This window comes from Dasypus novemcinctus, chromosome 17, assembly GCF_030445035.2.
Source record: "Dasypus novemcinctus isolate mDasNov1 chromosome 17, mDasNov1.1.hap2, whole genome shotgun sequence".
NCBI lineage: Eukaryota > Metazoa > Chordata > Mammalia > Cingulata > Dasypodidae > Dasypus > Dasypus novemcinctus.
Genome location: NC_080689.1, coordinates 15,724,686 through 15,746,211, shown reverse-complemented (window position 1 = coordinate 15,746,211; position 21,526 = coordinate 15,724,686). Strand labels below are relative to the sequence as shown.

Below are 21,526 nucleotides of genomic sequence, written 5' to 3'. Positions count from 1 at the left end.
CCGTTCACCAGTGGCTGAGACCTTTCCGATCACAACCCTTCCCATGGGACTTACATCAGTACCTGAAACGACGACAACAACTGAAGTTCTCCCAAATAAACTTATGTGCGCTCTGCACGCTGATTTATTCCACCCTATTTCCTTCTACTCTGTCCGACCCTATTTTATCTACATAAAAGTATTGATTGTGATCCACTATATCAGTTTCATGACTCATTAATGGGTTATAACTGTGGTTTGAAAAATGCTGCTGTAGAGGTTCCAGAAGGGTATGTTCCTCATGGGAAAGTGAATACCAAGTAGTTTCATGGGTTGAATGGGGTCCCCCAAAATATACGTGACATCCTGACCCCCAGCACCTCATGCCGTGACCTTGCTTGGAAACAGTTGTTAGGGGTGATCTCAGGCAAGCTCATGCGAGGACCCGCGGAGCGGGGAGGGCCCCTCCTCCAGCCTGCCTGGAGCCTTGGGAGAGGGAGAGAAGGCCGCGATCCGCCCCAGGCAGGTACTGGGTCAGGCTGAGCACTGGCAGCCTCAGCCAGAAGCTGGGAGAGAAGCAGGGACTGTGCCGTCTGAGAGCGACGCCGGAGACGCTGGGGGGAGCACGACTCGCGTCACCCTTTTTGGACTTTCAGCTCCAGAACTGTGAACCAATAAATTCCTGTCCTCTTAAGCGATCCAGCTTGTGGCACTTTCTCATGGCAGCCTCAGGGTTATACGAGAAATAGGCAACCAGTTAACTGGATTCACTGCAAAAAGAGTAAGTTCACTGGAGGAACCATGAAATTCAAGCTTCTGGCAGTGGCTGCTGACGCGGCCCCCCACAGCTGCCTGGCCACCTCTCACCTGTGCACGGGCTCCTCCCCTTCCAGCCCCGTCCTCCAGCCTGGGCTGTCTCCCTGCTGGTCCTTTCGAGACGCTGGTCAGGCAGAACCTCTTCCAGGAAGCCTCCCCTACCAGTCCCCCAGCAGGGTCAGGCAACCTTCTCTGTGCCCCTTTGCTCCCTGGACTCAGACCTGCTCACCCAAGCCCTCATACCAGACCCGGAGCTCCTGGAAGCCAGGGCTCCCCCTTTATCACTGTTCCCCCTGCCCAGGGCCCGGCACTACGCCTGGCATGTACACATTCTTCCTTATAAACAGGTGACAAGGGTGTGAGTGAACGAATCAAGGATTGCCAGGGGCCTGGCCAGGCGTCAGGGGCCCCACGAGCTTCTTTTTCCTCCCAGAGCACATTCACGGCCATTAGCCACTGACCGTGGCCCCGGTTCTGAAGGCCCAGCAGCACTTCTCTTCCTGATGACTTTCCCCTTGTACTTGTGCTGAGGGATAATCGGTCTATATCATTTGGTACCGCTGTGTTCACGAAGCCACAGACATAAAACTGTCCCTCATGGACACAGAAGGCAGTATTCGATGGTTGTTGAAAGCATAAATTTTTTTAATGCAAAAGAATGAACTTAAGTCATAGCTATCATCTTCCTAAAAGCCTTACCAGATTTGGTTTCTACTTGGATTTGTGGGTGCCACTGGATGGCTGTGAAGGCCATATCCTGTCCCTTTTCTAATAGCACTGGCTCCAAGTCCTTCAGTAGCAAGACCATCGGGGATGTCCAGCTGCATTACTTCTGATGGCCATGACCCCCAAGTGGCAGGCCCTTGGGTGTTCCCCAAGGTTTCTGGGCTCCCCTGGGGAACCCTGCGTTCTGCAGCTGCCCCAGGCTTCAGCTGTAGACTAGAACAGCTGTAAAGAAGGGCTCACCTCGAGGTGTTCTTGGAAGTCGAGCACTTCTTCTACCCAAGGACCACGAAAGCAGATCTATCCCCAAGCGGGAAAAGATGCAGTCAAGCTGAGTCCAGGGCCCTCTTCCATCTCCACACCCAGGGGAGGCCTGGGCATAAATCTCCCATTCTCCTAGAAGAAAATTATCCCGAACACCTCTACCTAGGGGTGCCCAGAAGCCCCATGAATCACTTTCTTTCTGGCCCGCGTTTGGAAGTGCCTGGATCAAATTTCAGCAGAGCTCAGCGCGATGAGGTTTGGGTCTCAGCGGATCGCAGAGCTGGAGAGCTCATTGTCTTTTCCTGAGGAAAATGCAATAACAGAAACCGCCTGGAGAATACAGGCAAATATTTTTTAAAAATCCTTTTGCAGGAATGAGACACGTGCACATCGAAGGTGGGGTTAGCCAGGCAGAGATTTGACGCTGAGAGGTGTGTCTTTAATTGTAGTCATGGCATAGGCACAGGCAGAGGACACTCAGGAAGTTGCGCAAAGGCTTTCCCCGGTTCCTGCCAGTCCCTGCCAATAGGACTTCAAGCACAGCCCTGCCCGTGGGCTGCTGGCTGTGATGAAAAACATTCATTTGCTTATGAGTGACTGTGGGAGCCTTGCACCTTTCTGTAAATTAGGAAGAATTCAACAGGGCAGACCAACAGGAAAGACATTAACCGGTGGGGTATTTTTTTCAGACTAGTGGTTTTTCTAGTCTGTTTAAGAGGTGAGAAATGAAAGCCACACAGGAAGTTTGGAGGGACACAGTATGTCTCTCCTGGGTGTCTGGACACCGTTGTACCTATGAATACATGCTCACTTAGCCTCAAGAAGTCCATTTCCATTTCCTGCTTGGGAGCCCAGCATGTGCTTTTTCCTCCGCTGGTGCTTAGTTTGCATCCAAACCAGAGCCTGGTTGGGTCCCAGACTGGTGGGTGGCTCTGGGCACTGTTGTTGCCAGGGACTGGCTTGGAGGAACTTCCAAAGGCAGCATTTCTGCCACTAGAGGAGGATGCTGAATTGTCAAGCCTACTGCTTTCCAGCTAAGTGCAGGGGCTCCCTTCCAAGCTGCATTTAATCAAGAGGAACTATTTGGGTGTCCACTGGACTCAACTATCCCTTGCTGATGTATGAGAATTGGTAGCAGAGTGTAAACCCTGGGTGAAAGCAAAAATAGCTGCTAAGCTTCTAGCAGCCAGGGAATGCTGAAAGCAGCCCCAGCGCTGGTTTTCATTAGCCACGTGCTTCGGAGGGCGAAGACAGTGATGCTTCCGAGCACTCCAGATATAGATTTCTGCAAGTCAAGCCCACGTCCTAGAAATCCTGCTCAATACTAAGGCCTATTCAAGCTCAACCTACTGCACACAGTAGAGAAAGGGAATGTGGGGTAAGAACCAGACATGCCAACAGAACTGTTAATGGCCCCCACAGTTTACAAGGCTCTTTCCTTGTGCTTTTTCCTCCTTGGAGCTCAGAAGACCCACGAGTTCTCACCTTCCAGGAAGCAGTGGCCAGGGCAGGGGGCAGGCCCACAACCCCGGCCTCTGCCTCCTGATAGACCCAGCTACATCTTATCACAAGGGCTGCGAGGCGGCAAGGCGCAGAGTCCAGACCTAGTTGATCTTCCAATAGACCTGGGCGTGAAATGCAGAGCCACCATTTCTCTTCACGTTCGCACGCCTCCTGGTCTCAGGAGAATGAGTTACCACCGGGCTCCCGGCTCCGGGAGAGCAGCAGCAGCCACTGTAGTCGCAACTGGGAGCCCTTTCCCACCCGGTGAACGTAAGGAATCACAATTCCTCCAGCGGGACGGGACAGGAGGAGAGGAGCCCAACGTCCAGCCGGCGCCGACAGGTGCCCTGAGGAGTCTGGTTCGGGCACATCTCTGTGCTGGACCTGTGCCGTCCCTGCGGAGGGCAGGGCAGGTGCGCCAGGTGGGCCCGCCTCTGGGGGAACGCTGGGCAGGAGGCCTAAGGAGTCAAGGCTGGCTTTGTTATTGCATCCGAGGGAGCGGCAGACGGAGAAGCAGTGAGATGCCTCACCCCAAATCCACCGCCTGGCGCTGAGGATGCTCATCCAAGTCCTGAGTGATGCCTCCTAATCAAAAGCCTGATTTTTATATAAGAATATTTAAAGATACAGAGAATGTGACAAAGCAAGGGAGAAGTACAGCTAACCTTAGCTCGTGCACCCAGACCAAAGAACAGAGTGATTCCAGGCTGAAAATCTAGACCTGAGCTGCCCAATGTGGCAAGCACAGCCAACAGCATATGGCTCCTGAGCGCTTGAGGTATGTCTGGATTGAGGTGTGCTGTCGGCGTCAGATATACACAGATTTCAAAGACATAATGTGAATAAGTACGCTATTTCAATTTTATATGAATTACCATTTAAACAATAATATTGGGGATATTTTGGGTTTTATGTGTTATTAAAATTAATTTTACCTTTTATTTCTTAATTAATTTTACTTTTTAATGTGGCTATTAGAAACTTAAAAATTCCATATGTGGCTTGCATTATGTTTCTATTGGACAGCATTGATTTAGAATTCTAATCTTGGCTAATTTGCAGTCTAGCTGGGTGACACTTAGGGCAAGCCAACTGGATGCAGATTTTCTTTGGTGAAATAAGTCCAACTTTCTTCACAGCTAAAAAGAATATAGCTGAAATTACTATCCCAACCAACTATCAAGAGGCATCGTCCTCTTGCTACTCCTCAGGAAAAAGGTCGAACAGGTTGCAGACTGTATAACAACACTGTATCTGAGTGAAGGGGGGTCATTCATACTGCACGCACAATTTGTATATTCATTATAACAACATCTTGGCACATGGCAAGGAGAATCTTGTTCTAATGAAATGAATATAGTACAATAATCTTCCAACAGATGGAAGTAAAGTGTCTTCGGGAAGGCACACCTTTTTGGATGGGTATGAAAACTGCAGATGGACTAGCAGCAACCCTGCCAGATCACCGAGTCCTGCCTGAATTCCACTCCAAGGACCAGCTGCTTGGCTGGGTCACACCATCTCTGCCACGTGCCTGGTGCCCCTGATGACAGCAGCTCGGTGGGCACGGCCGGGCCTCAGTTGCATGATATCGAACACACTGCAGCCTCGAGCCAAGGGCTCAGGGCTTGCCACGTCGGGGGCCGCTTACCTTTTCAGTTTTCTTCTCGTCTGGTTTGCATCCTGTGCTGGTGGGGCTGGATGTCAACAGGCCACTGATGGGGACCCCTCCAACCTCCCCGTTGAGGTTGGCAGCGCTGACGTTGGGAGGCGTGATGGCCGACGCGGCTGACGTGAGGGGGATGACAGGCCGGGGGCACTGGGCTCCGATGGCCATCTGGATGGGGGGCTGGTGGATGTGCTGCGGGGACACCACAGAGTGGGGCCTGAGGCTGGAGGCTGGCAGGCGGGATGGAGAGCTCTGGGTGCGCAGGGGCGACACAGTGGCGGTGGGGCGGTCCTGAGCCTGGGCTGAGCAGTGGGAGGCTGGAGTGGGGGATTGGAGAGAGAGCGGGAGGGAAAGATCAGGTTGCAGCTCACAATTCAGGCTCTTTTCTCAGGCTCCTCTTCTGAGGGGTTGCACCTTCTTCAAGGTTGCCCAGCCAGCATGGGCAGCACCCCGTTTTACAAGAAGACTTCAATCTTACTTTCTCTACTACAATGAATCAGTGCACTCAGAAGCTTTTTAAAAACCACCTTTCTTAAAATGCCCATAAAAGTATAACCTGTGAGAGAATCTTGGTGAAGCCTTAAGATTGCACTGAATTATTAGGCACCATTGTTAGCAGCTTCCTGTTGGACTCTGGTGATCTTGAACCCAGAACTGTAACTACCAATTCCTTTGTCATACTTCGTACCCTCGATGCTATTACTTGCCCTTTCTGAGTGAGGCCAAAGGGGGCGAAACGGCGGTGGTTGGCGAGGAGCGCGTGAAGAAAGGCGCATGCGCTTCTCCGCTCTGCAGCCTTGAGCCTAAGGCCTCCACCCCCCCATGATTTGTCTGCGGATGCTGCCTTGCCTGCACGTCTGAGCATCGAAGTTTCTGGATTTAGAAGACAGGAACTCACGACTGTGAACCCACTCCTTTGCTGTCAGATGAAAAATGCTCCTTGAAGTTGTTAGGAATCTAAAGGCACAACTTTGTAAAAAAGTCCCATTTGAAAAGATAAAATTCCCTCTAAAGATAGCACCAGATTCAAATGAATCCTGCTATTTATTACTGTAAGTAATTTTGAAGAATCACCTTCATACTAATTACAGCTGAAACTAATAGGGCAGAGACTAAATGACACCATGGGATTAGTAACTTGTAACCTGGGCTGGTTTGACCCCAGGGAGGGATCCAGGTCGTGACATCAGACATCACATTATGCTGTCTTCCAGCCAACATTACACAACTCAGGCTTGGTCATTTTTGCTTTATTATGCCAGAGAAAAATTACATATCACCCTATATATATTTTTTCACTAGAATTTGTAGCATTCATGGCTTCAGTAACATGAAAAATATACACACAATAAAACCAATATTCTCAACCTCCAAATATGCCTTGAATATATAATGCACTCATAAATCTTAGCATTTCCTGGGCATGTTAAATAACTTCACCCAACAAACAAAACCCACTCCATCTGTGAATCACGTCCCCTTCCTTCCAATAGAGCTGGGTGGGAATAGCTAGTGAGATCTAATTATGTGATCATGAATTCTCTAGAACTTGATGTGGTGTCTGCTGCTTCTACCAGGTAAAATATATAAAGGCTGATTTATGTTTGTATTTTTAAAAAATATCACGTGGGTTGAAAACCGACAGCATTGGAGTCCTCACAAATGTGGCTTTATGTTTAAAAAGGAAGAGCAGGTCAGGCAATTATGCAGATCAATTAAGCCACTGGGGTCATTTAATCACCAGCGAGGTTACCCTATGACTTGGATGGGGCACTCCTCCGGGGGCAATTTATTTGCCTTTGCCCTGCTGTCTGAACTCTCCTTCACCCCAGCCCATCACCCTTGGAAGGGGGAAATTACTGCTCAGCCAGGGAAGAGCAATTACAGCCCGACCCCCCAGAAACCCAATCTCCAAGGACTTCGCGAGGTTTTCCTATCAGAGGGCTTTGCAGAGCTCACCGCTGCCTTCTGGCTAGCTTCCACGGGACTGCCACATTGCTTTTCTCAGCTGGATGCAAATATTAAGCTCCTGCAGCCAAGAAAAGAGGGGCGTTCTGGAAAGCTGTAAGCCCACCCACCTTGTAATCTGCCAATAATCTCATCTCCTGAAGCACTCCCCCTCTTCCTTCCCGACAGTCACTCTGGCCTCCCGCCTGATCCTTACGCTCCATCCCAGGGACCTGGTGCCGGCCGTCTCCTTTGCAAAGACTGCTTTTCCCTGCAGAGAGCTGCCAGGTTGGAGCCGCCACGTTTGCAGCGAGACCCAGCCTTACAACCAACTTCACCCTGCAAGCCCCCTGCCCCTGCTGCCATCTCAGTCCCTATTTCTCTGCTGTAGTTTTTCTTTTCTTCCAAAGTACTTATCTCCTTTTAATAATCTGCATCATTTACTTCTTCATTATATATTGATTGTTCATTGTTCCTCTCCACTACAATGCAAGTTCCATGGGGGTGGGGACACCTGGTTGTTTATTTCACTGCTCTCTCCCAAATACCTGGCAGCCGTTAGGGATGTGAACCTGGAGGAGGCTGCAGGTTTGACCGCTGGTGAGCCCAGCTCTGGTCCCCTGGTTCTCACGAGGGGCTTTCCGTACCTCTTCTCTTGCAGGAATTGTAATTCAGCCCAAACTGCCAGCTTTGTTTTTTATTTTAAAAAATGTATATTTATGTCAATGTTACAAAATACTCAGTTAACACAAATTAATAACTACAATAACAGTAAATCTACTTTGGTCAGTGGTTAGACGCCTTCCTTCCAATTTTGTTCATTTCTCAATCCTGAGGAATTTGGGACAATGTTTGTTCTGACTGCTTCTGAACTGCCAGATTTGATCCGAAGCCCTATAGTTCACCTGCTGTTGTGTGTTCCATTTTGTTTCAATCCATAGAGTTGGTTTTCATTTAAATATTAAAGAAAAAGCCCACATTGCTGTGCTTGCCACAGAGTAAGGGATTTCCACATCAACTCACTCTTTCATCCTGTCCAGGAATCCCGTATCCACCTCTCGGTCCACAAGTTCATGTTGTATGGCCCCAGATTCTACCTGCCCTCAGTTTTTTGGTTTTTTTTTTCATTCTTTTGTTTGCTTTCTCTGTCTCTCTTCCTCTCACTCTTGCTCTGTGGGTAACATAAATGCTATCAGCTCTCAAATCCTAATCTCTATCCAAAACCTCTTCCTTGAGGTCCAGGCACATAATTCCAACTGCAAACTGGGCATATCCACCAGGAATTCACTAACACTTATCAAACTGAACATATTCAAAAATGAACTCATTATATTCCCTTCTCCATCATCATCTTGGAATCACCCATATTCTTTAATGTCACCATTATACACTCAGCCATAGCAGCCAGAATCATGGGAGACAAACTCAAGTATCCCCTTTAACTATTCTTTCTTCCGACATTCAATCTGTCACCAAGCCCTTGACCTTTCTTCTTCCTTTCTGCCATCACTTCCATAGACTAATCCCTCATCATCTCTTATTTGAGCTATAATGATCTTCCTATAACTAGGCTCTAGAATACAACCAAAAATACCTGTTGAAAATATAAGTCTGATTCTGTGTGTCCCTCTGCTGACTCTCAGATTTAGTTAAAAAATCTTAGCATGACCCACATCTTTTCTCCATCTCCACTGACAAGACTCTATTCCGAGCTACCATCATTTTCACCTGAATTGCTCCTACCTGGTTTATCTCTAAATATTCTATATTTTTGATGCTAATAAAAATGGTATAGTTTTTTTTTTTTAATTTCAATTTTCAATTGTCCATTGCTGGTGTACAGAAATACAGTAGATCTTGTTTATTCATCTTGGACCCTGCAACCTTGCTGAACTTGCTTATTAGCTCTAATTATTTGTTTTGTTGACTCCTTAACAAAAGACCAGGCCATTTGCAAGTAGGGTCAGTTTTATTTCCTCCTTTCCAATCTGCATGCCTTTTATGTATTTTTCTTGTCTAATTGCTCTGGCTAGAACTTCTAACACAATATTGAGTAGAAGTGGAAAAAGCAGGCATCCTTGTCTTATTCTGGATCTTAGGGGGAATTCTTTCAACTTTCACATTAAGTATAGTGTTTTTGTAGATGCCCTTTATCAGGTTAAGAATGTTCACTTCTATTCCTCAATTCTGGAGAGTTTTATTCAGGAATGGTAGTTGGATTTTGCCAAGTATTTTTTTCTGTATATATTGAAGTGATCATGTTATTTATTAATTTTTTTAGTGTGTTAATGTGGTAAATTGATTGTCAAATCTTTATCCAACCTTGCATGCCTTTGATAAACCCCACTTGGTTATGATGTATTATGTCCTTACTTATTGTTGTATTAGAATTGCTAACATTTTGTTTAGCCTTTTTACATGTTTATTTATGAAGGAGTTTTCTTTGCGAAAAGGTTTTTAGCTGGTTATTCAAGCTATTTAAGAAATACAGGTTCTTTACTTCTTCTTGAATAAGCTTTGGTAATTTCTGTCTTTCAAGGAATTTGTCTGTTTCATCTCAGTTGTTGAATTTCTTGGCATAATGATTTGTTTTATAATAATCCCTTATTATTCTATAGAATCTGGAGTGAAGTCATTTCTATCATTCCTGATATTGATAATTTGTGTTTTCTCACTTTATTCTTTAGAGGCATATCAATTTTATTATTGGTCTTCTCAAAGAGCCATCTTTTAGTTTCCTTTTCTCTATTGTTTTTCTGTTTTCTATTTACTTGATTTCCACACTGATTTTTATTATTTCCTTTTTTGAGGTCTACTTCCTTTGTGGTTCCTCTGCTCTTTAAGATCTAGTTTCTTAAGAGGGAAGCTGAGGTCATTTATTTGAGATGTTTCTCTTTTTTTCTTAATATAGGTATTTAGTACTATACATTTCCCCTTAAATACTGCTTTAGTGGCATCTCACAAATTTTGATATGCTGTGTTTTATTTTCATTCAGTTCAAAATACTTTCTAATATTCCTTTTGATTTCTTTGATCAATGGATTATTTTTCACATGTTATTTAGTTTCAGATATTTGGGGAATTTTCCATTTTTCCCCATTGATTTCTAATTCTATTCCATTTTGGTTAGGGAGCATACTTTTTATAACTTGAATCCTTTTAAATTTATTGCAACATATATTATGGCCTAAAATATGTTCTACCTTGGTAAATGTTCTGTGCACTTGAGAAGAATGTGCATTTTGCTGCTGTTGGGTGGAGTGTACTAAAACTGTCAATTGGTCAACTTAGAGTATTGTCTAATCTCTTATATCTTACCAGTTTTCCATCTATTAATTCTATCAATTATTGAGAGAGGGATATTGATATCTCTGATTATAATTCTGGACTTGTTTATTTCCCCTTGAGCTCTGTAAGGATGAGTTTTGAAGCTCTGTCTTTAGTACATTTTGAATTGTTATATTTATATACTCTTGATGAACTTCACCTTTTATCATTATGCAGTTACCTTCTTCACCCATGGTAATATTCTGTTCTGAATTCTACTTTGCCTGATATTAATATAGCCACTCCAGATTTCTTTTGATTAATATTATCATGGTACAGCTCATTCCATCCTTTTGCTTTTAACCTATTTGTGTCTTTATATTGAAAATATGTTTCTTGTTCACAACATATAGTTGGGTCTTGTTTTATTATAATACCTGATAATCTCTGCATTTTCTTTGGGGTTCTTTAGATCATTTACATTGAATGTGATTATATGATTAGGTTTAAACCTATCATCTTGCAACATGTTTTCTATTTGACCTAGATATTCCTTGTTCTCTTTGCCTTCTTTTTTTGCCTTCTTTTGGATTAACTGAATGCTTTTTGGGCAGCAGACTTGGCCCAGTGGTTAGGGTGTCTGTCTACCACATGGGAGGTCCGCGGTTCAAACCCCAGGCCTCCTTGACCATGTGGAGCTAGCCCATGCGCAGTGCTGATGTGCGCAAGGAGTGCCATGCCACGCAGGGGTGTCCCCTGCTTGGGGAGAGCCCCACAGGCAAGGAGTGCGCCCCCTAAGGAGAGCTGCCCAGTGGGAAAGAAAGTGCAGCCTGCCCAGGAATGGCACCGCCCACACAGAGAGCTGACACAACAAGATGACGCAACAAAAAGAAACACAGATTCCCGTGCCACTGACAACAACAGAAGCAGACAAAGAAGATGCAGCAAATAGACACACAGAACAGACAACTGGGGTGGGGGGGGGGGGGGGGAGGGGAGAGAAATAAATAAATAAATGAATCTTAAAAACAAAAAAACCCTGAATGCTTTTGTTATTCCATTTTATCTCTTTTGTTAGCTTCTTCACTGTAAGTCTTTGTTTTAGTGGTTGCTTATATCTCTCTCAGTGTTGACTTCATGACACTTCACATATAGTCTAATGTTACTTGTAAATAGTATTTTAATTTTCCCCTTCCAACATTTGTGCTTTTGTTGTTATACATTTTGCTTTTACATATGTTTTAAATCCCACACTGCATCGTTTTTGTTTTTGTTTAACTGGCAGCTATATTTTAAAGACATGTAAATACTAAGAAAAAAATCTTATTTTCTTATTTACATGGTTACCATTTCCATTGCTCTTCAGTCCTTTGTAATGACCCATATTTCCATAAGGTGTCCTTTTTCTTTTTAAAGAGTTTTAACATTTCTCCCAGTGTAAGTCTACTGATGATGGGATCTTCTAGCTTTTCTGGGTGTGGAATCCTAGGTTTGACACATTTTTCTTTTAGTACTACTTTCAGTTACTCCACTATCTTCTCAATTGCATTGTTTCTTATGATAAATCTCTGTTATCCTTATCTTTTTCCTACTTTGTATAACATATCTTTTTCTCTGGCTGCTTTAAAGATTTTCTTTATCACAGATTTTTGAATAATTTGATCACGATTTGCCTTTGAGTTGTTTTCTTCATGTTTCTTATTCTTGGGGTTCATCAGTGATCCTTCATCAGTGAGTCTGTAATTTTAACCAAATTTGGAAAGGTTGTGGCCATTATTTCTTCAAATAATTTTTCTGTCTTACCTCTTTCTCCTCTATTTTGGGGACTCCAGCTACAAAATATCACGTCACTTAAAGTCGTCCCACTGCTCACTGATACTCAGTTCATTTTTCAAAATTCTCTTTCCTATGTTTCATTTTGGGTAGTTTCTATTACATTGCTGAATTAATATTTACTTCAGCAATGTCCAATCTGTCAATAATTCCATCTGTATATTCTTGATCTCACACACTGTAGTTTTAATTTTTAGAGGTTTGACTTGGTATTTTAGAAATATCTTCCATATCTTTACTTAATTTTATGAACATATGGAATACAGTTATAATGTCTTTGCTAAGTCTAACATCTATGTCAGTTCTGGGCCAGTTTTGATTGATTTATCTCTTCATCATGGGTCATATTTTTCTGCTTCTTTGCATGCTTGGCAATTATTTATTGGTTGCCAGGCTTTGTGATGTTGTTGAGAGCTGGATATTTTTGTATTCCTATAAATATTCTTGAGCTTTGTTCTGAAACACACATTAACTGGAAACAGTTTAATCCTTTCAAGTCCTGCTTTTAAGATTTGTTAGGTGAAACCAGAGCCATGCTCAGTCTAGGGATAATTATTTCCCCCTGTTAAGGCAAAACCCTTCTGTTTAGTCTACCTAATGCTATGTAGATTATTTCCAGTCTGGCTGGTAGGAACAGGTGTGTATGCTGGACACTGTCACATCTAATTCATTCAGGTGGTTCTTTTTCTGGCTTTGGGCAGTTCTTCACATGTGAATGCTGATTAGTACTCAGCTGAATTCTTGAAAGGGATGCTCCGTGGTCTCTGGAGTTGTTTCTCCGCGCAGCTCTTTCTTCACTCGTCCTCTGTCTACCCTAGCCATCTTTATCTCCCCAGACTCTCATCTGCATGTCAGCACTGCAGGTAACTTGTTGGGCTCCTCTTTGGTTCTCCTTCCCTGCACCACAGCCTGTAACTTCTATCTAGGCAGTAAGCTGGGCAATCACGGGGCTCACCTCTTTGTTTCCCATTTCTCATGGGTCACTGTCCTTGGTTGTCTAATTTCAAGTATCTTGCAAACTGTTGCTTTACATATTTTTTTCTTTTTTTCAGTTATTTCAGATGGGAGGGTAAATCTGATCCTTATTACTCCATCTTGGCCATAATAGATTTTTCTATTTAAAATTTTTTTCTATTTTTTAAATAGAAAAATCTGACCAGATCTATTATTTCAAACCCTTTCATGTGTCCCATTGACCTTAGGATAAAAAAAAAAACACCTAAATTCCTTGCCATGAGCCTTTGTGATCTGTCCCTATGTACCTTTTCCCCTTTATTACAAGACACTCATTCTCTTGCTCTCTATTCCTCCACATTGATCTTCTTTTAATTTCCAAATACACCAGACCTCTGCTAGCATCAGAGTTTTTCATGCTTTCACTCCGCTGGAAAGCTTCTTCCCATCACACTGCATGCGCAGTTCTGTACATCTTTCAGAACTTAAAGTAAATGTTGCTTCGGCATTTACATTGTCATCAGCACACAAGACTTTTCCTTCTGTACCTTTTGTTCCAATCACATCACACTAATGAAGTTACCCAAATGGTCCTCCTCATTGTCATGCCTTTGCACTTGATAAGACTCTCTGCCTAGAATTCCCTCCCTACTTTATGTGCTCAGTTAGTGCCCATTTATTCTTTAAGATGCAAGGCATTATTGCCTCCTCTTGAGATTTGCCACAAACCACCTCCTTTAGCCCATCTCCTACTTTCCTCCCCATTCTGAATGAAATATTTCTCCTTCATGCTTTCCTATGTGTTCCTCCACTGCGGTTCTTTTCAAACTCCATTGTAATAATTGGTTTTCTCATCCTTCTCTCTAATTGAGTCAGAAATGGGTCTGCCGAATGGTTCTTCTCTGTATTTCAAGATCCTAGCAGAGTGCCTGGCAGGAATTTAGCTCTCTTTCAGTGGCTTTTTTTGCTGATGAATAAATGGCGGTACAGGGATCTTGGCCCTGCTAAGCGCTGATATGAGGTTGTGTGGAACACTGGCACTTTTACAGGGAGAGCGCTGCCCTTGGAAAAAGGCATTACATTAATCAAGTAGAACAAATCATATTGGATGCTATGGCCAATGCAATTAAGCCTTTGTCAAACTCCCTGACTTTGGCTCAAGATGAGAACGTTGACAAAAATGCCTTCCAACTGCCTGGGTTGGGGTCTGCTGAAATGGGCAATTACTGCAGTGAACAATCTATTACTTGTACTGTCAACAATGTTTTTTCTCTCTCTAAATGCAGAATGAAGTGGAAAATGCTGTGGGAACTCAGTGGCATTTAATTTACTGATATGACTCAGTATGAGCCATTTTTTAACCTGGCCATGACAGCCGTGTGTGGGGGAAGGAGCTTTACACTGGAATATACCGGGGAAACCATTTTAACCATCCTGTGCCTCACTTTTCCCATATGTAAAATTAAACTGATGGAAAAAAATTCTTGTCAAACCATAGTGGTTGCCATGGTGATGGATGACTGAGACACAACGTTGTACTACACCTAGCTAGGCCAATTTCTTTTGCTACTGCTTGTTATTCCATAGAGGGAGAAATGACCAGCAGGGCTCAATTTTCAACTTTGAATTGGAAAAGGTTCTAGCAAGGCATGGCTTGGTGGAAAGACTATTATATTGGTTATTTTGCCCAGATAATGTCGGATCGCCCTGCAGTAATTTTTATTCACAATGAGGAAAACTGCAACCCGATCTTTCTGATGTCATGGCTCACACAGAAAATATTTGTATGATACGCTGAGGTAAATGGATGAGAATGTTTATAGCCAGAAGTGACCTGGCATGGGACTGTACTGTCCTGGTATTGCCAACTTGCTCCAAGAGCTAAGGAACTCAGTATCACTTCTGACCCAATCATGGCACCTCAGTCAGGAAGCTTTGCTGTAGAATCACTTATCACTTGGCTACTACTGTGGCTATATCCCTAGCTAGAGGTACCAGTAAGTACTGTCAGGTGAACCAAAAACCAAGCTAACGTGATGGATTGAAAGGTAAAGAACTGGGTGGTGTTTGAGGTGGTTGGTACCGCGTAATATTGATAGGGAACACATATAGTAGAAAGACAACTCACTCTTCCTCAGGGGCCCAGAGGCCAGGGCTCTTAGGTGCAAGAAACACAGACCACACTTTCGACCAATCTAAGTAAAAAGTGAATATATTAAAAATATTAGGCATTTTATAGACTCTCTGGGGTGGCACAGTTGGTCTTGTAGTCCCTGTAGCTAGAAACAGTGCCCCAACAACCCCAGGAGGCTCCCCTCGTGAAGAGCCATCCCTGCTGCTGTTGGCATGGACTGGGTGCCAGCGGTGATGCTGGGGGTTGTGCACCGGAAACGCCAGCCCTGCTTCCCTGAGAAGCTGGGGGCTTTCGCAGCCACGCTCACCCCCAGAAGGGATCGCAACCGCACCTGCCTCCTCGCCTTTTACCTTCTGAACTGAAGTCTTGTGAGGGAACAATGGATTCCCAGAGCTTAGGTCAAGTGTCTGCACCTCTACAAGGCTGGTGGAAAAATACGAGGCCTGCCTTCGGCCATGGCAGGATTCGTAATGTGCCATGGGGCCCACACCTAGGGCGGTTGTTCAAAGTCATCCAGGTGGCCACGAGCATGACAAAGGCCCACGACACCTAATTTATCACCTTTGTCCTAAACCCAGTTCTCTTCTGGCATTTTCTAGATTTGGGAATGCCATTGTCATTTTCCCAATCAGTCCAGAAACCTGGACTGATTCCTCACTCTCCACAAACACATACGTCCATCTATCTCTAAGGTGTAATCGTTCTGCTTCCTAAATCTCTCTCTGATCTGTGCCCGATTCTGCCACCTCATTCACTTAGCTCAGCACCATTGTCAGGTCTCACCTGGGCATGGCAACAGCTTTCTACCGGCTCCCCACCTCGTGCCCAGGCAGCCCTATGCAAACACTTCCTCCACGCTGGGCAATGGTGTTTTGCAAAGTGTTATCCCCCTTGTGAAGAGAGAACTCACACCCCACTAGGTCCCTTGGTAACTATTTCTATTTATTTTTTGACCTTCATGCATTGAGTACTCCAGTAACAGTCTTATTCTGTTAATAATAACAATATTACATATATATAGTATTTTATATTCTGATAATAAAAAATGACAAATGATTGAGAAACTGGTAACAGCCACATACTCTATTAGGCACACACAACGAGCCTAGGAATAAAGTGCCATCTATATTCCCATTTTATAGAGGGGGAAACTGAGACCACTGGGTTAATGGCAGCCCCAGCATTTGAACACAGGCCTATCGGCCGCCCACACCCAGGTCTATGACTGCTCCGTCTTTACTGAATTACTTCCAACATGCTTGCCCGTCCTTTTGTTTGTTTCACAATCCTTTTGCTCCTCCTTCAAAAAATCCTCTACCATTGTTCAGCTGTCTGAGTGTTATTCACCTGCTGCTGCTCACTCGGTCACGACGTCTTCTGGGGGGCCTTTCCCTGGTCTTCTCCTTTCCTTCCCCAACCTGCTCCAGCTTCAGGCCTTCCCTCCACCAGCACCTGCAGCCCTGGCAGCTGGGCTCACACTGCTTCCTTGATGGTCAAAGAGCAACCTGAGAGCAGGGCTGTAGTCCTGTTCTGCTGTACTGCCAGACCAAGCTGAGATCCTGGAGGCACACCGCCTGGGTGGGATATACTATCCGAATCTCTTGAAATGGTTTTGATAAGGGCAAAGCAATTCTTCCAATCCCATGGAAGCCTGAATTGGCCATGAGCAGGGGAATATGCAGGCCAGCTCCCCTGGGTGGGCAAGTAGGACAATGCCCTTTGAGAGGAAGACACTTGCCACCCTGTCCCCCTTGTGTCTTCAGTCATGACTGGAGAAAACATAGACTCCTGTCCTCAGTATTGTCTTGACATTTTATACTTGAGATGCTGCTTTCTGAAGCACTGCTAATGGGTCACCTTCTGGTTGGTGAGTTTTAAACAATGTATTTCATTGATCCAAAAAATCCACATTCTTTTTGCCCTTTAAGCCTTTCATTTAGAAGAAGAGAGATGATATCAGAGAGTATAGGACTGGGGTGGAAAGGGAAATTGTATATCATTTAATGAAATTAAGAGTTACACCTCATTCTGTCTGGGTGACTGCTGCACAGTGACAACATCCTTCAGCTCCAAGTTCCTAAAGGTCATCATCTGGTGTTGGATCTGGAAACATCAAGTGAATTAAATTTCATCAGTTCTTGCTGGCTCAATGTTGAGCTTTCAAAATGAGATGCGTCTATACTCTTTATTTAAAAAAATTTTTTTTTCAAGTATCTTTATTAGTTTCCAACCTTTATTTATTTAGTTATTTCCCACCCTCCCCTGCCCTGCTGTTTTTGCTGTCTGTGTCCATTCTCTGTATGATCTTCTGTATCTATTTCTCTTTTTGTCTCCTCTTCTGATCTTTCTCCTCTAGGATTCACCAGGATTCAATCCTGGGGCTCTCTGATGAGGAGAGAGGTTCCCTCTCAACTGCGCCACTTCGGTTCCTGGTCTCAGCTGTGCTTCACCTTGAACCTCCCCTTTGCCTCTCTTTTGTTGTATCATCATCTTGCTGCATGACTCACTTGCATGGGCACTGGCTCAGGGCACCGGCACTTGGCTTGCTGCATGGGAACTGGCTTACTGCAGGCACTGGCTCACCATGCGGGCACTCACGTGGGTACTTGGCTCACCACATGGGCACTTGGCTCACCATGTGGGCACGTGCACAGGCACTCGGCTCACCACACGGGCACTTAGCTTGCCACATGGGCACTTGGCTCATCATGCGGGCACTTGTGTGGGCACTTGGCTTGCCACATAGGCACTCGGCTTGAAGTACAGGCCCTTGGCTCACCGCACAGGTACTCAGCTCACGACATGGGAAGTGGCTTGCCAGGCAGGCATGCTTTTACTTCTTCTTTTTCACCAAGAAGCCTGAGGGATTGAACTCACGTCCTCCCATATGGTAGGCAGAAGCTCTATCACTTGAGCCACAGTGCTTCCCTATATGCTATATCTTTAAGATCCACCCTCATAACTTCTTTTCATCTCACACCATTCTGGTGTGAGTCAATCTGACTTGAAGTTGAGTTAATCTGTTTGTTGATAATGTTGGTATGAAGATGAAGTGTCCATGGTGGGCATCTCCTGCTAGTCTCAGAGTTTAGAAAGGGAATAGTCTGGATTTTTGTCTCATTACCAGCTCTCTGTCACGTGAAATGCTGCTTAACTTGGGACAGCTGAACAACCTGGCAAATGGCAGGACTCTGTGGCTGACCAACCATTGCCCCACTGGGGCAGTCATCCAAAGGCACCACTGCTAATCTTATTAGTCCATGCGGTCCTTGTGCTACAATGAAATGTGTAAATATTTGTAAATTCTCTAATCCATTTCAGCTGCCAGGAGAGGGTAACACGATTAGTCAAACAAACTTCCCGGAGATCAGCAAAAGTTTATGATTATGATAAAACAAATACAACTTACCTCACCACGGATTCTTTGAGATCTGGGCCAAAAATGTTTCTCATGACTTGCCCCAGAGAACCCTCCTTGTCAAACTCTCTGGCAGGGGAGAGGCCCCTGAGGGCCAGCGGACATACCTGTGGGGATGGTACTCCGGGCTTGGCTGGCCGCTGGCTGGGCCGAGTGTCGCAGGCAGCCCCCCCTCGGTGGGGAGGATGCCTGGTGCTGGGCGTGGCCCTGAGGGGTGGTGAGCGGAAGGGCAGGCCTGGCGGCAGTAGCTGGACTACTCAGGCTTCCACCGCCTGGGTGGATCGTTGTGGTCATCCCTTTGGCCAGTGGAGAGCCTCCAACTACATTATTCCGGGACGGTCCAGCCCCTCCTACAGGAATCCTAAGGGCAAAAAGCAGAATCAGGTCAGGTGAAGGGGCTCAGATGGCATCATACCCTATGGGCCTCTGGCAAAGGGCTGCCCTAGGAGATGAAGGTCAAACAGTTGAGGGGACACAGTCCTAACAACAATGCCGAGATCATCTTTCTGGTTGAACCATGCCCAGAAATCAAGCTGAGCGGAGGGGCACGCTTTATAAAACTTTCGCAGGGACCAACTCCCAAAGTGAATATTCAAAAAACAGTAAAAGAGCCCTGTGAAATGGGAATGATCCCAAGTGAATCGAATATTTTGTACTAGAGTGTCTGCCTTAATTCATGCTAAAAACAGATGTGTATCTCCAAACATGTCCAGAAAACATGGATGTCTCAGTCCCACCAGGCTTTGAAGCATCTGACAGTGGGGCAGGGGGCAAACGAAGGAAAGAACAGCTGGACTGGGCCACCATTTTGTTCCTGCCGGCCTCTGACCGCGACTCTTGGGAAAGGGCAAGAACACAAGACATCCTTCCCAGGGATTTCAAAGAACTGCAGCCTCATGCCAGAAATAGATGCCCTTTCACCCCAAAGTTTCCAGAGGAAACCAGTTTGTAGTGTTTAAGAATTAACCAGAGGAAAACAGCATCTCTGGAAATGGGACTTCAACTCTTGCCCCTGCACATACTTACACTAAACCCATGCGCTGACTGTGGGAGTGTAAGATTTTGCAGGATTTAGTTAAGGGAGTCTGGGTGCTTGAAAGCTTCCGTGTTTCCAGTATCAGGGGGAACAGAGTGTTTTTCATTTATGCAAGAGGTCACTGAAATCAGCAGTTGGGGAAACCTCCCCCTCTGTCCCTTCAGGATCTCAGCTGGGAGTCAAGAGAAACCAGGGGTGGGAGAAAACAGGTAGGGTTGGGTTCTTGCCCGCTCCTGCGTCAAGTCCATGGACACCATCTCCAGGTGTGGCTTGGAGCTTCGGGGCTGTGAGCTCAGAGGAGCGCCCCCTGCAGCACCATCAGTGCTGCTGCAGAATGACTAAAGGAAAAAAGGACTTCGGGTAGCTGCACCTTTTTTTTTTCTTAGCCCTTAGAACAGATGTGAAATTAGCCTTTGCCACGATGGGTATGGGGAAGGGCAGGAAGAGATGAGAGGTGGGGGCGTATTTGGGACGTGGAGCTGCCCTGGATGGCGCCTCGGGGGTGATCACCGGACATCATGGATCCTCACAGGGCCCACTGGATGGAATGGAGGAGAGTATGGGCCATGATGTGGACCATTGTCTATGAGGTGCAGAGGTGCCCAAAGATGTACTTACCAAATCCAGTGGATGTGTCATGATGATGGGAACGAGTGTTGTTGGGGGGGGAGAGGGGGGGGTGGGGGGGTGGGGTTGAATGGGACCTCACATATATATTTTTAATGTAATATTATTACAAAGTCAATAAAAAAAAAATAAAATAAAATAGCAATAAAATGAAAAAAAAAAAAGAAACAAGAAACAAGACGCAGCAAAAAGACACAGAAAACAGACAACCAGGGGAGGGGAGGGGAATTAAATAAATAAAAATAAATCTTTAAAAAAAAAAAAAAATCACTTGACCATGCATGTGAGGGTTTGTTTCTGAACCATAAATATGGTTCCATTGGTCGATGTGTCTGTCTTTATGCCAGTACCATGCTGTTTTTACCAATATAGCTAGGGAATATAACTTAAAGTCTGGACATGAGAGTTCACTTTTCCTTTTTAAGATGTTTCTGGCTATTCAAACTCCTTACCCTTTCAAATAAATTTGAAAGTTGTGCTTTCAATTTAAAAAAAAAAAAAAAAAAAAAAAAATTAGCCTTTGCCAAAGGACCCTGCCAGCAGACTAACCAAAAAGTATGGGTTTTAATTTTATTTGCAACCTGTTGCACTCAATTTCATCCTAGGAGATAATGTTTTAAAAAAATTAAATAAAGCGGACTCACAAATTAAGGGTCACTTATCTGCAAGATTATATTAACAAGTCTCCACACAACAGATGCAGATACCCATCTGCTTCTAGCGTGACAATGGCAAACCCCTTCACATAGTCTCTAGGAGTGGTTTGGCAAGCGCCCGCGGGCTTTTCCCTTATTTCCTTAGTACACGCTATCACTTCTAACAGTAAAGCACTCTGGTCCCCCCAACCTTATTTTTACATGAACTCTGAATGTCCCCAAAGGTTGAGGAGCTACCATATCAACTCTAAACACTAAACTCTCAGCCCACTAAGGGCCTGTGGATACTGTAGAGTAAGTATAGGTCTGTGGGTAAAGGATGCTGCCTCCCACCAATCCACTTGCCCACGTCTTGAAAAGGCATCGATTTTCAGCTGGGAAGCTTCGGCAATTTTCCTTAAGAACAATAAGGAGCTTGGATCAGAATGGGTTATTAAATCCTGACGGCAGGGCCACGAGGAGGGGGACAGTTGTTCCCCATTTCTGGGAATAAGGACTACACCCAGGTTTTCTGGGTTGGGGTGGGGAAATGTGGGCTCCTGGGATACTGACTGATGCGGCCCTGACAATCCCTCTCTGAGTGACTTCAGAGCGACAAACCAGTGACCTTCCCAACACTGCACGTACCAGGGTGGATTCCCAGCTGCCGAGTTAGGTTTTGGAGTGGACCTAAAGGGCTCTCTGTTGCTCTACACTTCTT

General features: G+C 45.0%; 1 protein-coding gene across 1 annotated transcript in view; it reads right to left on the bottom strand.

Moving 5' to 3' along the window:
* Positions 1-21,526, bottom strand: part of SH3RF3 (SH3 domain containing ring finger 3) — a 403,194-nt gene that overhangs the window by 46,815 nt on the left and 334,853 nt on the right. Inside the window, exons 7-8 of the mRNA XM_058278324.2 lie at positions 18,615-18,868; positions 4,937-5,271 (exon numbers count right to left, since the gene is read on the bottom strand). Coding sequence (XP_058134307.1) covers positions 4,937-5,271; positions 18,615-18,868 — 589 coding nt within the window. The remainder of the gene's footprint in view (positions 1-4,936; positions 5,272-18,614; positions 18,869-21,526) is intronic.